The sequence below is a fragment of the Amphiprion ocellaris genome, chromosome 19 (genome assembly GCF_022539595.1).
Source record: "Amphiprion ocellaris isolate individual 3 ecotype Okinawa chromosome 19, ASM2253959v1, whole genome shotgun sequence".
Taxonomy (NCBI): Eukaryota; Metazoa; Chordata; class Actinopteri; family Pomacentridae; genus Amphiprion; species Amphiprion ocellaris.
The window spans coordinates 15,399,278-15,416,160 of NC_072784.1; the positions used below are offsets into that span (position 1 = coordinate 15,399,278).

The 16,883-nt window shown below is 40.5% G+C and overlaps 1 protein-coding gene across 1 annotated transcript in view; it reads right to left on the reverse strand.

Annotated features, from left to right (window-relative positions):
* Nucleotides 1–8,012: 8,012 nt before the first annotated feature.
* The window catches only part of mybpc2a (myosin binding protein Ca), a 73,658-nt gene continuing 64,787 nt past the window's right edge, over nt 8,013–16,883 (reverse strand). The window contains exons 24-27 of the mRNA XM_035951147.2: nt 12,546–12,705; nt 11,301–11,437; nt 8,675–8,861; nt 8,013–8,399 (exon numbers count right to left, since the gene is read on the reverse strand). Coding sequence (XP_035807040.2) covers nt 8,365–8,399; nt 8,675–8,861; nt 11,301–11,437; nt 12,546–12,705 — 519 coding nt within the window. The 3' untranslated portion in view covers nt 8,013–8,364. The remainder of the gene's footprint in view (nt 8,400–8,674; nt 8,862–11,300; nt 11,438–12,545; nt 12,706–16,883) is intronic.

Here is a 16,883-nt window from a genome sequence, read left to right on the forward strand (position 1 = left end):
CAACCACAGAACTACATTTCCTGGTCATTTCTGAAGAAACAACACTGGAAGAGCTTCTATTGTGGTCTGGAATAAAACTAAAGGCCAGTTTATGGTTTCCACATGACAGATGCAGAATTTGACAGCAGACATCTTCTACTCATAGTGCAATAGTTACATGGGGATTTGCTGCACACGGTTTATATTGAGCCCAGAACAGTATCTGAAAGTCTGTGATTTTGCACTTTTTTGCCGGGCATAGTAATAAGTTTCAGATTGGGCTGTAGCAACGTGTCACTGTGATTATTAGTGAGGTTTACACAATTTATGCATCACTTTAAACTAACTATTAAAAACATTTAGTCATTGGTTTTAGAATGCAGTTTAACCCCTTGACGCCTGAATTTATTTACAATTATATAAAAAAAAAAATTATTTGCATTTTTGCTTTCCAGCTGATGCTAAATTAAGTGGAGATTGTTAATTTGTCCATTACACATAGAATAGATATATAATAATAACAACAGATATATAATAATTTAGGTTCCTCTCCGACTGGTCCTAAGAGAAACCAGTGCTTGCACAAGGTTCCAAGGTACGTATTGAATATGCACAAACCGGCATTGGGGGAATGGATACACTATCTCAGCTGCAGTCTAAATGAAACTGGTATGATGCGAATTTGCAACGATTGGCATCAAGGGGTTAAACATTCTGGTCACTTGCTATATACACAGTGTAAAAACAAAAAAAAATCAATATAATCATTGTAATAGTAATATTTAACTGGGCAGCTGGGATGCCAAAAAAGTACAGTAAAATAACAGAAAACTACCATCTAATACAAATGCTAATACATTTTTTTAACTAATTGTGACCAACATTTTTGTTGTGAAATCTTCTGTAGCTCCACAAGGTAGCTCTGATTTAACAAACAAGTCTACTTAAAATGATTAAACCAATACTTGTTTTTTTTCTGTTAATTGTCATCAGTTGTATCTAATTTTAAAATTGTATTTGCCATGTAAAATTTCAGCTCAACACTTTCATCTTTTAAACTTTACAATCAATATTTGTGGAATGCTAACATATAAGAAGCATGTATTTAAACTGTCTTTTTAAAAAATCAAGCTTCCTTTAAAAATTTCAATGTTATGGCTATTCATACTGGCAGACAATATGAAAACAAATCTGTTTGATATTTTTTTTAAAAATCTGTTAAAATTACAGATTTTTTTACAGTGTAGTTTTGTTTGTTTTTTTTTTTTACAAACTCTCAATTCCCACACTAGAAAGGAGGTGTGTGAATTTATTCTTCAAATCGTTAATTAGTTGGGCTCCTCCACTATCTTATGAACCCTTTACCCCCTGACTACTGGAGAAGGACCCTTGAGGATCTCTGCTGCGTGAGCATCTGTCTTACACATCATTTTAAAACCCTTTGTGGGCTGCAGTCCAATCCACACCGGACTTCAGATCACAAAGACTAATCTAAGATTAAAAAAAATACACAAATTAGGTCTTTGCATATTTGCACGGTGTAGTATTTGCCTTGTGTAGCAGTGTGTGTATGTGTGTGTAGCGGTGTGTTGTGCAGCTCAGACACGATGATGGAGCAGTGTTTGCACCCGAGGCTCCATCTGCCATTTGAAATGGCCTCATAGTCCTTGTCTGCTACATGACCATGCAGATCAATGATCAGACATGAAGCCTGTATATGACTGACAGTAGTTACTGTTACTGATCCACCATCATGTCTTACTGTTGACAACACACTGAGCTGAAGGCTTTCTCCAAACTGAGGAGAAAGGGAAAATGACAAGCAACTAAAATCTTTCTCTTTATGTCATGGCAGCCATCTTTCTTTTGTAGTTTAGAGGTCTGTGAAGCTCAGTGTATCATAATTATGTGGTGATGTCAGGTTGTAGTTTAAAATGTGAAGCCGTCATCCGATCAGGTGTCTGTCTCGACCACTCTTTGTCTTGATCAGGGCAGTTTGCCAGTGTTTTACATATGTTTTCATGATTTTGAAGACCGTTATTTCCTTCACACTGTGCAGATGGATTTACATACACAATATGTGACTCACTTGTGTGTGCCAACACATTAAACACCTACACACAAACGTATGCGTGTTTCACCCACACACTTCACTTATGAGAACCTTCTGTTGGCTATATTTATTACCTGGACCTGTATTGTCACAGCTGCATTGCAACCTCAAATATTTAATTTCCTAAACCGAAATCAAAAGCTCTGACTTCACACACCTCCCCATTTTTTTTTCAATTGTATTAATCGATTCGGAGCAAAATTTAGAATTCAGCAGCGATGTTCATTACAGTGGGAGCAATCAGTGTGCTGGATAAGACATGGCAGTGAGAGCCGCCTGTTAAGACTCGACCGGGGAACAGTGCGTGAGGAAGGAGAAATCAGCTGGTGAAACCTTGATAAGAACAGTCTGGCACTTCAGCAGGTGTTGGACACCTAAAAGTTTGTGCAGTTTTGTGATCTCAGGGTTGCACATCTGCTTTGGGATGGTGATGTAATTCTATCTTTTTTAGATGACGAGCCAAAGTGCATACTAAAGTTCAGTTGAAGCTAATATTAAATTCCAGCAGTCTGAGTTTGATAAATCAAGTGGAGATCTTCCGGAGTTTCAGGGTTTTAGGTGTGGAGTTAATTCTGTGTGTTTCTGGGATTGTGTTTTCTTGCTGAGTTGGACAGTGACAATTTTGTAATAAAATATCAACTTGATTTAACAAACTCAGGCTGCTGAATCCTCATATTGTCTTTTCCAGCACTTTGGAGCTCAGTTTTGAACTTTTTACTCTAGAATTGGTTTTGCAAAAGCCTTTACTGATGTTTACAATCCTCAGTAACCTCCAACACAAATAAAAGTCCTGCATGAAGAATCCTACTAAAGTAACAGTACTTATGTATGAGCAGCAAAATGTAGTTAAAGCATTAAAATAAAAGTCCCTCTGACTGATATATTATTCTATATGGAATCATTAAATTATTAATACTGAAGAATCAGTTTTTCAGCAACATGTTACTGTTGTAGCTGCTGCAGGTGGAGCCGGTCTGGTCTACTTTTATACACTTTTATATTCAGACACAGCAGATAAATCTGAGGGTTCGTGAGATAATTAATTTGAGAGGAACGATGAAAGAACAAAGTTCTGAAACAAAAATCTTTTTACTGTTTCTTGGCTTTTTCTTTATTCTTTGATTTTAGCTGAGACATTGGATCACTTGAATATTTATTGAAATGAAACCATGTGAGAAGTTTAGAGGGAAAAAAATCACTATTTGAGTCATTGACAACTCATAGACATCTGAAATGTGAACTACACTCTGCTGTTTGTAAAATGCCTAAAGGTTGTCATCCACTGGTTCACTCTTTCATAGTGTGTTGTATTGTAAAGAGTTGTTATATTACCTGTTGTGTAAAATCTTTATTTTACAAACAGCTATGCGGATAAATGTAATGGAATAGAAAATACAATGTTTGCCTCTGAAATGCCATGGAGTGGATGGATAAAGTACCATAAAATTGAAATATTCAAGTAAAATGCAAGTACTTCAAAATTGAGCTGAAGTACAGTTCTTGAGTAAATGTACTTAGTTACTGTCCACCAGCAGGTATGTGAGGAAAGCCAGTTTCCTTCTTCCTTCACTGTGAATAACATGGAACATTAGAGGAGGCTGGTAAAGCAGACAAAGAGCCTGAAGCTGTAGATCTACAGTCTAACATATGGTCATTAACTTTGAAACAATAAGATCATCAACACAGCTGACCTGAATTATTTACTTCATATGAGGGTCTGTGCTCAGCCTTACAGGCTCCACGAGAACTTCTGTTTAAAGAAAGTCCTCGAAGGAGAACCTCTGCTTTTTTCAACGGCGACCCATAAGGAAGCCACGCTGTGGAGGTTTTCTGGGCAGGAGGAGACTCACAGCACAATGGAGGGATTATATATGTGTCCCATCTGACCCTAGAACGCCTTGGGAACACCAGGAAGGGAAGCAGGATGAGTTGTGGCTGAAGAAATGTTCGTCTGGGCTGTAGCCTGCGTCCCCTGCGACCTGGATCGTGCTGAGAGCCGAGAAAATGGATGATACAGTAAAATAAAGCAAAAATAGTGCCCAAGTTGAAAATGGCAGCCAGAGTTCTAAGCTAATGTCATGTCTGCTATAGTTGATCTTTATTACGTTTGCTCGCTCTGCATTATTTTAGAAAAGGTTTAGATCTCCAGTTCTTGCTGCACATCAAATAGAATCTTCAAAGCTGAAAAACACACATTTGATGGCTTAACTAGTAGTTTATGACTTTGACTACAACTATTCTTAATCTTTGTATTTTGAGTGGCACAGGGTAGTAGAAAGTAACTGATTCGCTCAAGTACTGTCCCTAAGTGCAATTTAGAGGTATCTGTACATTCAAGACTTCCATTTTTTGCTTCTTTATACTTCCACTCTGCAACGTTTCAGTGGGAAATATTACATTCTCTACTCCGCTAAATTCTTTAGTAGCATTAGTTACTTTTAAAATTAAGATTCTACACAGTTGATCATACAAGCTTTTAAAATGCAACACATAGTTAAGATGTAGTTCACATTTCAGATGTGTATGAGTTGTGAACAGCTCCTCCAAACAGTGATTTTCTTGTAAACTTCTCAAATGGTTTCATGTCAATGAATTTTCAAATGATCCAGTATCTCAGCTAAAATCAAAGATTATAGAACAAGTCAAGAAACCGTGAAAACGTTTGTCTGAGAAATTTGTTTTTTCGTCTTTCCTCTCAAATTAATTATCTCATGAACCTTCAGATCTATCTGATGTGTATAAAAGTGTATAAAGTAGATCAAACCAGCTCCACCTGTGGGAGCTACAACAGTAAAATGCTGCTGACACACTGATACTTTACCATTAATAATCCAGTAATGCCATATAGAATAATATATCATTCAGAGGGACCAAAGTAGTATTTACCTTAATGCTTTAACTACATTTTGCTGGTAATAGTACTATTCCTTGTGTAGGATTTTTCATGCAGGACTTTTACTTGTGATGGAGTTTTGCTACATTGTATACCTGTATGTCAAAGATGAATTGAGTATTTTTACTTTGCTGTATTGGTACTTTTACTTATGTAAAGGATCTAAATACTTTTTCCATCAATGTTGGCCCATTCTGAATTAAGCTTGAAAGCACAGCTGTGTGTATTGCTCACTATTATATCACCCAACACATCAGGCAGGGTGAATTTTAAAGGGTTAATCTGAAGCTTCAACTCACTCTTACTGGCAAAATATCAACTCCTAACTCTTCCCTCTAATACTGCTGAGCCTGATCAGCTTCTTGTGAAGAAATCAAGTGCATTTGCCTCCACAGAGCTACAGCAACGCTGCCATTAGCATAGGCGAAAGCAGTCTGTTTCCGTCAGCCATACGCGGTCATGAAGTTGTCATCGTGGTGAAATGTGAGGGCAGCTCTCAGCTTTAAGGCCTCCACCGCTCCCCCAGATACATTGTGCTCATTATATGGGTCATGAGCCCAGGGAGGGTTTGGGCTCTTTAATCAATGAACACGATGACACAGGGTATAAGTCACGCTGGTGTTCAATCGAGCATACCATGGCAACCAGAAGATGAAGACAAAAAGTCAGAGAAAAAACGAACGGTACGGCGTGGCGGTGTGGATTAAAAGTAGGTGGACGGACGCAGTGTGCAGCTCAGAGAAAACAGGTGGACGGTCCTATACGATATGTGTGTGTTCTCCCTCCGTTTCATTTAGTTTCTATACTGTAATTACACGGATGAGACTCACTTCAAGGCTCTTTCCCTCCAGTGCTCCCTCTCTCTCCCCTCCCTCACTCCAAGTCTGTGATTTCATGTATAATTACTTGCATAATTATAGTTCCCTCCATCCTACTGTTTCAGGAGGTCTGTTTCTGTCTCTCTGGTATCTCTTGCCTTTCTTTCTCTTCCACGCTCACACATTCGCACACACAGACACAACAGTGCTTGCACCCTACTGATTCTGCCTCGCTTTTGCCTTGCCTGGTGGTAAGACTTGTCTTGTCACTTTCCTTTGTCTCGTCTGAGGCAGGCCTGTTCTAATATTGGAAAGACAGAGGAGCAGATACAGTGTGCACCAAGAAGAAGCCAGTGGTTTACTCCTGAGCTGCCATGCTTGCTCATTAATTATTCATTCAGGCATCACAAACTTAAAGAGCCTTAAGGTGTGTCACAGGGAATGAGGGGAAAACAAAATGCTCTGTAATTTTTTTGTTCTGGCTTACTACTTAAAGCTGTGTGCGAGACGAAGAGTGGTGCACACACCCACAAACACTGTCAGCAGCAGCATTGTAAACCAGCACCTTCTCATGTTCGGAAAGTTTCTTGAGGCTCGCGGATGATGCCAGTAGATACAATTAGTTTGATTGCTAAGCAACTGCACATCACTTTTGAGAGAGGGTAAAACTCAGGTGGAGTATCGAGGTTGCACGCTGTTTTTTTTTTCTCAAGATTCTGTTTTTCCCAAAACTTCCATGCAAAGCAGCACGCGGTGCATCTTCAGCGCCGCTTTCATGTGTCAATCAGCCGAGTAACACAACACGCTGTGTCTCGGGTTAACTGACAATAAGATTATATCAACAGCACACATAATCCACACACACACACACACACACACACACACATGCTCGCAGAGTCATTTACTGCTCGACAGGGTTCAAAATTTAAGCTTTGTACTGCACTGCAGGTCTACTGTGCAACCAATCATGGCCTACTTTCAGGTATCTGGAGGATTTCCCTGCTCTATCTGGGCATGTAGGCCTTCACCCTATTCCAAGTCATCTTTAACAGCATGCTGCAATGTAAAGGAGGAAATGCAATCCATTGTGCTCAGAAGTGCTGAGTGTTTCGGGGCGAATGCCAGGAGTCAGGATTAGGCTGGCACATTCTGGAGCCTTCAGGGTCGCAGTTTCAGTCGGTGGTGCATCAGTAATGTAATAGTTCTAAATAACCTGCCACTCACAATTACAATAGAGGCCCTAATGATGGTCAGCATGGTCTTTGTCACTGTGCTCTTACCCCCTCTGCTGGAGAGACACGAGACCAGGACCTGTGGTCGGTGGTGGGATAGGCCTGGAGAGTGAAAGTACTGTCTTGTCTCCAGAGGAGGGTGATATATTTATTCTACAGCAGGCAAGACCCCAAACTGTTTCATGTCTTCTGCCACAACTTCTGCTTTTAGTCTCCAGCTTGATTTTTTTTTTTTTTTTCAAGTCTTCTCCAGTCAGATGGTCGAGTTACAGGGGGGTGTGATGGAGGGAGGAGGGAGGGCAGGGTCACTTGGGACGCCGGTCTGAGTTTGCAGCACATCGGTGAGGCTTTAATTTGGTGTGCGAGGCGAGCCGCGGCGGACTCTCCCAGCAGAGACGGTGCTGTGTTTGTTTTGCGGGTGTGTAAATTAGCGGTAATTCGTTTGCTCAGTAATGACGTGGGAGAGCTAATTAGGGCAGTGTTGATGGGTGCATTAATTAGTCTCTAGTGTGTGATGCTAATGAGACCCTGATTTGGAGTGTGTGTTTGTGTTTGCATGTGCATGAGTGTTAGCCATGTATCCGTAAAGGACCTACCACTATAGGTCATGCCATGAGGAATGTAGCAGAAGCACGTGGGAACGAGTAAATACAGAGAGTGTGAGTCAACACATGAACTGCATGTGTGTGTGTTGGTGCATGATGGACCCAGCAGCAAGACTCTATCTGTGTATAAGAACCTCTTTAATCCTGGTTGCTCCATGATGTCGGCCATGCCTGGCTGAATATTGATCCCTCCACTGAACCATCGCAGGGCCGGGACGGGGCCTCTGCTCACACTTGTAACACCGCAGTGAGGAAGGTGTGCAGCCGGTCAGTCACACTGCGGTGGTTTCAGCGCTACGACTGCATCATAAATTCATACCGACCTATAAAAACATCCAGGACACAAAGCAAGACAACACAGACAACACAGTGTAATGGATGAAAGGCTGTTTTATAAGTGTGTTGGGTGACAGGTCCACTCCACAGATAAGAAGGATCCATCTGTGTGTGGTCACAGCAGGGCAGCGCTACTACACTTCACTGTGGCTTCTCTCAGTCGGGATGTGACAAGGTGGCAGCTTGCTCAAAGAATTTATGGCATATTACTGATGTGGCATTCATCATAGCAGCGGTGAAAGGCAAGCATATGCAGGGGGGGTGCTGGTGGTGGCTTTAGAGCCTCACCAGTGATCTATTCTAATCATATTTATTCATGACTATCCCGTTATACATAATCCATTACTATTCCTGTTCAACTGTATCCTCTGCTGTTTCGTGCTGTCGCTCATTTCTTCGCCTCCTCTGCTTTCTCTTGTAAAACTGTGGAAGGGAAAAGAGAAATTGTAAATCAGCGCGAGAGGCCAGTAGATCATCCCATGCAGAGTCACATGTGTGGCTCTGAAACTTTAACAGACAAACATGATGATTTATATTTAGCGCAGGATAAAATTTCTGTTGAAGTTTCTGCTCAGGCTGATGGAGATTTGTCATGCTGAGCTTTATTGAAGACTGTCAGAAGGAGAGCTGCCCCGACCCGGGTCACGCTTTAGCTCACTGTTTTGGAGCTATGTGGAAGGGAATGTAAGACAGCATACCTCGAACCTCCACCTTGCACTCCACCTCATCCTGCCCCAGATCGTTGATGGCCCTGCAGGAGTATCTGCCCCCATCAAACAGGCTCGGCTTTCGGATATTCAGAGTCAACACACCCTGGTTGTTCTGCATCAGGAACTTGGGGTCTTCACCGATGATCATGTTGTTCTTCATCCAAATGATCTTTGGCTGCAGCAGGAAGTAGAATTGGCGGGATGGAGGACAGGAAAGGAAAAGGAGGAGGAGGAGGGAGCATATAAACAGAGCGATGGATATGGGGAGGGAGAGCAGAGGAGGGAAGAGGTGAAATTAGGTCAACATTTCGGCTTGACAAATCTTTGCTGATTTGGGGGGATAAAAAATAAAAAAGTGTCTTCAAAGATCCCTCTGCTCCACCTCATGTTCTAGCTTCAGACATAAAAATACATTCCTGCTGCAAAGGCATCAAAATCCTCTCTGACTGTTCTACACTCGCTGTTTGACACTCCAAACTTGTACGCTCACTCTAAAAAACACAAAGCATGAAATCTGTGGCGTACCCTTGCAGCACAGCTATCAGGGGCCAATGCAGGTAAAGTGAAAACAGGATGGTGTTATAGTGCTGTTTAATGTTACACTCAGCTGGGGCATCTTCCTCTGTGTGTTCAACAGGTTTATATGCTAAATGGCAGTCCAAAATGTTGCATTTGTTATCACAGTGACTTCAGGAGTGTGCATTACGCTTTATACTCCCATGATTTTACCTTTATTTTACCCTTACTTTATCCTTGCTTATGTAATATTTATAGACTACAAAGCACACTTGTAAATATTTTATGTAATAAAATTCCAGAGTGATATTTTCATTTTTCCAAAATGATATTTGACATATTTTAAACTGTAATCTGTATCCAGATGAGCATTGAAATACACATTGCATTGTTCTGTTTATTTAAATCACTCCTGGTCCTGCAATAAAAAAAACAAAAAAAAAGAACAAAAACAGTTTAATCCCCCACTCAAAAATGAATTCTCCACCAAATCTCAGTGAAATATTAAGAACAAGAAAAGCACTCAGAGAGCGCAGTACTCCGCCAAGGCTGCTCAGTCGCATCATTTCCAACAGATAAGTCTCAATAAGTCCGATCGACTTGAAGTAGGATCGCAATCATGTGATCATCAGCAGGCAGCTGATGTAGCGTCCACTTGTTGTCATAGTTACAGTGATGCCATGCCGCTATCGCACAATAATTCAGAAGTTTTTAACAAATCCGTGGATCCAGACTATAAGCTGCATCAGTGCCAGAATCTAATCAGTTGGTCCTTGTGTCATTTCTGACCTTTCATCCAAATCTGTTAGTCTGTTTTTGAGTAATGTTGCTAACAGAGGGAAGGACAGATTAACAGACAAACGCACGCCAATCGTCACATAACTCTGCCAAGGAACACGACGGAGTAATTATTTTAGATATCTCGAACAATTAGACAAACAAATAATTAAAAGTATAAACACAAATACCCAAATTTAGAAATTATCTCCAATCAAAGGCTTGAAAACTGAGCTGTATTTTTTAGAAGTAATTTCATTAATGTATACTCTTTAAAGCTGTAGTAGGCATTGTTATAAATCTGTTTACATCCTGACATCAGTCAAAAAAAGTGTGGTAATAAAAAGATAAGAATCTGTTGTCTGTGACAGTCACAGTATTGTATTTGGTCCACCATGCAACGTAACATGGCAAATATCCCACTTGTAGATCCATAACTGCACAAGCCATAAAACCAATAAAGAGCAAATAATGAATCAGCTCAAATTTTAAAAATTCGTTACAATCATAAGCTTATAAAGAAAAAAAATCTATAACTGTCCAGATACACATTGTTTGATTCTAAATCAGTGTTACGGCTGTGGCTGTATTTTGTAGTGTTGTGTTTGCAGTTTGATTCTGTTTTGTTGTCTGGGAGTGGGTGTTCTGTCTTAATGGGTAGATCTCTGTGTTGTGCAGGAGCAGTAATTGGTGGCTAGGCAGACCCAGTTGCTGATTGGCTGTTCCTCATTTTTAAATCTCAGCGGCCGTCAGTGGAGGGCAGCCTCTCTGACAGCAGCACCCTGATTTTTTCCCAGACTCCAACCTATTGTGCTTGATACCTGTGTTTTCTTGTTAGATTAAGATAGTGTAGTTTTTGTTTGTTAGATTTAGGTTTCTTTTTGTAGTAGTTGTAGCTTTGTTGGATAGGTTTTTTTGTTTGAGCGCTTGAATGCCTCTTTAGTTTGTATCCAGTTTTTTAGTTTGTTGTTTGAATGACTAGCCCATATAGTGGCCTCTTTTATTTGTTTAAAAAAAAAAAGTAAATAAACCTTTTGTATTTTTCTTAGAACCGGTTAATCGTTGTTTTTGGGGACTGGGAAAATATTTGTTGTTTTTTTTTTAAACATTATGCTAGACACCTTCCCCCTAGACGGGTGCATAACAATCAGATAAAATGGCATTAACTGATCAAAATATGTCCTGTCTGTCTCCCTGCCGGTCTGCATGTACTGATTGACTTTAGAGCGATTTTCTCAGTTGTATGCTTCAAATTCCACTTTCCTCCAGCTGTTTTTGACATTCCTGCGTACTTTAACTATAACAATGAAGACATTAATACCTTTGGGTAGCCGCGGACGGCGCAGCTGATGGCTGCAGTGTAACCTGCAATGACACTTCTGTCCACCAGAGGAGCTGTGAATTTGGGGGAACTGGATCTGTCCTTCTCTTTGAAAGGCTCCACAACACGGGCCAAACCTGGATTGGAGAAGACAATGAGGTGACCCACAAACACTGCAAGGTGAAAACCATTGGGAGTCAACTAAAACAAATGTGGGACAAAAACTGTTCTCCACTACGCTGTGTTTTAATTACCAGAGTTTCAGCTTTCATTACCTATTTGTAGTTTCTTTAAGCAAAGAATATGAGTTGGAAAGCCACAGAATTTGCTTCCACAACCTGATTAACCAGAGATGGATGAAGAGGACATGTTTCATATTCTGGAGAACATCATCAAAAAATAGATGAAAGCCAGGTAGCTGAAAATGTTTTGGTGAAAAAATGGTACACTTGAGAGAAGATTAGCAACTTCGATGGACAATTAAATGACATGAAGCAATCTGACTAGTCTGTGGCACCCTGTAAAAGTCAAATCTGCTCAAGGAATGCGTAAAACAGACTAAAACACAGAATTAGGAACCTACTATAATCACTTTGGGCTGCTTTGGCTTTGCTTGTCCTTCAGTAGCCACCACAACCTGTGTCAACAGCAAACTGCTTCGATTAGCAGCCTGCCCTTTGAATTATTGAGGCAGGAAACTGACTTCTGTTTTGGGTCAGGTGGGCACCGTGATCAACAGTCCTCACCATTTTATAGGCCAGACTGCTGCTTGGAACACAAAAGAAATTGGCTGGTGGGCGGCCAGATTTTCTGGTAGAGTAAGCAAATGCAACAACACGAAAACAGTAGCAGCATTTGGCTGGTGGCAGGTGTTAATTTCCCAGCCCGGTTGCTTCCGTGATCTGCGGCCAGTATTAGATGCTATTTAACTCTGCCAGAGAAAATTTCTGTTGAGCATAAACAGTGTAAATTAATTTTCCTTTAGATTACATTCAAGTAATTAATCACAACCAATAATTAGTCGTGAGTAGTCCTCATATTACTGTGTTTTATATTAAACATAGCATTAGTTTGTATGTTTATACACTCATCTCTTCAGTATCACCCATCGTATACCATAATGCCCCCTTTATGTTTCTATTGAATACAATGTGGCCTCCAGCTCAGCATGACTTAGATGTTGCTTGGCCTCAAAAGCAATGCTATCATTTTACAGTGCTCAACGCTCTGCAGGGATTTCATTACCTGTTTTGGTAATGACAGCGGTGTTCTTGCTGATTCCGGCATCGTCGCTGAGGCCACAGATGTTTTCGCTGAACACTCGAAAGGAATACTCGTTCCCCATGACCAGGTCAGACACAGTGCAGCTGGGCCTGCGGTTGTGCTCATAGACCGTGAACCACTCCTGATGTGAGAGGAGAAGCACAGGTTCAAAGAGGCTTACAGCTGAGGGTGAGATCTATATAAGCTGAAGAATCTCCAATCCCCAGCATCCGTGTCCTTCTAGTCCAAGTTCCTGTCGATTCACTCAACATAAGGACCATGAAAGTGCAGCGAGGATTTGCAGTTATGTGACAGGCATGGATAGGAGTGTGGATGCTGAAAATAGAAGTGAAGTACACCGATCAGCCACAATAGTAAAACTATCGGCTTAGGTCCACCTTGTGGTGCCAAAACAGCTCGAACCAATTAGATCGTGGTCCTCTGAAGGAGTCCTGTGGTTTCTGGTACTGGGATGCTGGCAGTGGATCCTTTGGGTCCTGTGGTTTGCAAAGTGGGACCTCCACAGATCAGGCCTGGCTTATTCTATATGTTGGTGAGGTATTAAAATCCTCTAACCACGGTCTCTTAAATGTTCTTAGAGCAGAACTAAGGTGTACAGAGACACTACATTTAGTGTCATTGGCCGTCATCTTTGGAAAAATCTTCCCCAGTAGGTCAGAGTTGATAACTTGAAGTGAAACCATAAAACGCATCTTTATAGGCTTGTGTTTATATAGTTTTTACGTTAATTTACTGATCAAAGACCTATTAATTACTTTATTTAAGGCTTTTGAGGGCTTTGAATTGCATTTAGTGCTTGAACTCCGCTATTGAAATAAAGTGATCAAGATCCATCCATCATCTATACACCATGGGGGGGGGGCAGGAGTCTATCCCAGCTGACTTAGGCTGAAGGCAGGAGACACCTAGACAGGTCGCCAGACTATCGCAGGGCTACATATACAGACAAACAATCACACTCACATTCACACCTACAGGCAATTTAGAGTTAGTAATTAACCTGAGCATATTTTTGGACTGTGGGAAGAAGCCAGAGTACCTGGAGAAAACCCACGTTTGCACAGGGAGAACATGCAAACTCCATGCAGAAAGATCCTGGGAAGGCCGGGACGTGAACCAGGGATGTTCTAGCTGCAAGGTGAAAGTGCTAACCACTACACCACTGTGCAACGAACAAGATGATTATATAAATATATAAATTCAGTGAACTGGTAAATATAAGTTCGGTTGCACATGTTTTTAGCTCTGCGTTTGGACTCTGCCAACTCCTGAGGAAGACATCTTGTTCCTTAGCTGCTAAATGATCCACTATGCTCACCAGCTCATTTGCTAACAGTGTCTGTCTGCGGTTTGGTGCTGAGCATGAAGTGCAAAGTGTGTTTTTAGAGATATATTGCTGTCTATTACATCCAAAAATTATGCTGAAAAGCACACTGAGAGTGAAACAAAAGAGCTGAGGGCTAGAAAGTGAGCTGGAAAACACCATGAATCTCTGCAGAGCTGAGGGAAACTGCTGCATTGGGTTGTAATTCTTCATGGGATCATCACCGGTTCATGTTACACATAGTTATTCAGTCAACAGTTATTATTTATCAATGTCAACTATGGTCATTTTGTCAAGGCAGAAAGATTTAAAATAAAATACATATTGTGTAAAATGACTGACACAGTGTAAAAGTGGAGGCTGAGGACGTTTATAAAATATACGGTTCATCTGACCCAGTAAATACACTGTTGCCCCAACAGTAGCCTGCACTATAGTTGTTCTCTTTTAAGTGCAAGATAGAAAACTCAAGCCTTGATGAACAGATAAAAGTAAAGTGAGGAAACATTTTGGGTTTGACAGTTTGCTGACTTGAATGTAAACTGCAGCTTCTTTAAGCTGGAATATCACGTTCAGACAATTTTAGATTTCACACATACAGAACTGTGTTTGGTCAGATTCTTTTCTAGATTCATTTTACATCAGGGAGAGTCTGATCGTCCTAAATTCATTCTACAATGTGATCACAAGCCCAGAAAGTTATGAAGAACGATCTTCAACCAAAGGAAGATCAAGAATCTGATCTCAACATCGTGGAGTCAGTGTGGGATTCAGCTACAAAGAGAATAACTTTCAGTGAACCACAAACTAAAGAAAATGTAAAAGAAATCAAGATAAAGAGATCAATTTGACCCCAGAATTTGGATTCATCAACTCCTCCTTACACTGTAAAATACATGGAAAAAAGATAAATGTTTTCTAACATTAATGTTACACAAGACAATGTGTTTTTTTTAGATAGATAGATAGATAGATAGATAGATAGATAGATAGATAGATAGATAGATAGATAGATAGATAGATAGATAGATAGATAGATAGATAGATAGATAATGATAAAAACAATATTTTTGACAGATTATCAGTGCTTATAGATCATACTCAATGAAGAAAACACATTTAATTAGCATTTTTATTGTAAAAACTTGTATCTCTCATTTAAAAAAATGAATCAAATTACTGTTAATTGTCACTTGCCAATTGCATTTTATTTTGGAAATATATCTACAGCAATATACTTAAATATAACAGTTTTTATCTATTAAATAAGAAGGAAATATTTTGGAAATTTTATGGTATTTTTAATTAATTTTGTTGACATTTTCAGAAATGTGGGGAAAAAAATCTGTAAAAATGTCGTTTTGTTGGTCACAGGCATTGTTACTCTAATCCAGACCTGGGCATCCTACTGCCCGCGGGCCACATCCGGCCCGCCGGATGACCCTGACTGGCCCGTATGAGGTCACTGGAAAATATTAAAAGTCAATGCAAATATATATCATCGCAATACATGCAAGCAATACGCCTGCACTGCTTTTATTTTGAAAGATCTGCTAAGTTAACGTTTTTTCGCGCGTGCTTTCCATACTTAGCATAAGGTTTATGCACTGATTGGTTTGCTGGTCAGCTTCAGCCCGGGAAGATGTCAGCTAATGGCAAAAAAGAAAGATTGATTCCGAATGCAGAGTTTTTAACAAGGCATGGACTTCCAAGTATTTCTTCACTGCAGTCAGAGGTAAAGCTGTGTGCCTAGTTTGTGGAGAACAGATCGCAGTCCTCAAGGATTATAATCGACATTACGAGACCAAACATGCGGAGAAGTACAAACATTTGACTGATGCAGAGCGGGGAGGATGTCTGAAGGTTTGCTAGCTAAACTGCTAAAGCAGCAATGACTTTGTTTTACCAAAGCTCACATCAAGGGATGCAGCAGTCAAGACGAGTTTTCTAATATCCTACAAAATCGCCAAAAACAGTAAGCCGTTCTCTGATGGAGAGTTTATAAAAGAACGTCTGGTGGACTCTGCAGCGTTTATATGCCCGGAGAAGAAAGGAGCGTTCGTTAATGTGCCCCTTAGGAGGCGAACCGTAACGAGGCGGGTGGAGAGCAGCGCCGAGAATCTGGAGCTTCAGCTGCACAACAAAGTGGACGATTTTGACGTTTTCTCCTCGGCTCTGGACGAGAGCTGTGATGTCCGTGACACAGCCCAGTTACTCATCTTTGTACGTGGATTAACAAAAACCTTTGAGATGACGGAGGAGCTGGCAGCTGTGCAGCCAATGAAGGGAACCACGACGGTTCACTGAGGTAAATACACGCATGAACAAGCTGGGACTAAAATGGGAGAATTTGGTTGGTGTTACAACTGATGGCTGTCCAAATTTGACAGGGAAAAATGTTGGACTTTTGAAACGGATGCAAGATAAAGTCACTGTAATAAACCCAGAACAGAAACTGATATTTTTGCATTGTATTATACATCAGGAGGTGCTGTGTAAGTCAGTGCTAAAAATCAACCACGTGACTGATGTTGTAGCTAAAGTAGTTAACTTCATCAGGGCAGGAGCATTGAATTACAGACAGTTTGTTGTCTTTGTGGAGGAGATGATAGTGAACATGGTGACCTTGGTTACCAGACAGCTGTCGGATGGCTCAGCCTGGACAAGATGCTTAAACGAGTTTGGGATCTGAGAGCAGAGATTCAAGAGTTGGGCATTGTACATCATTGTGTTGTGTAATTTACTGTTTTTATTGAGATATATTGAACATTGCTCTAAGTGTAGTGGGGAGCTGTTGTCTTTCTTTATGCTTCACAGTCATCTTAATGTAGATTTAGAAAAACTGACAACACTATAATGGTACAAGATGGTTGCAGTGTTATTGTACATCCAGCAGCTGTTAGTCCAGATAAGCTGTAGAAGTTACCTCATAGTGTTCATGATGAACAAAAACTGACATGATAAGGCAAGTTTCA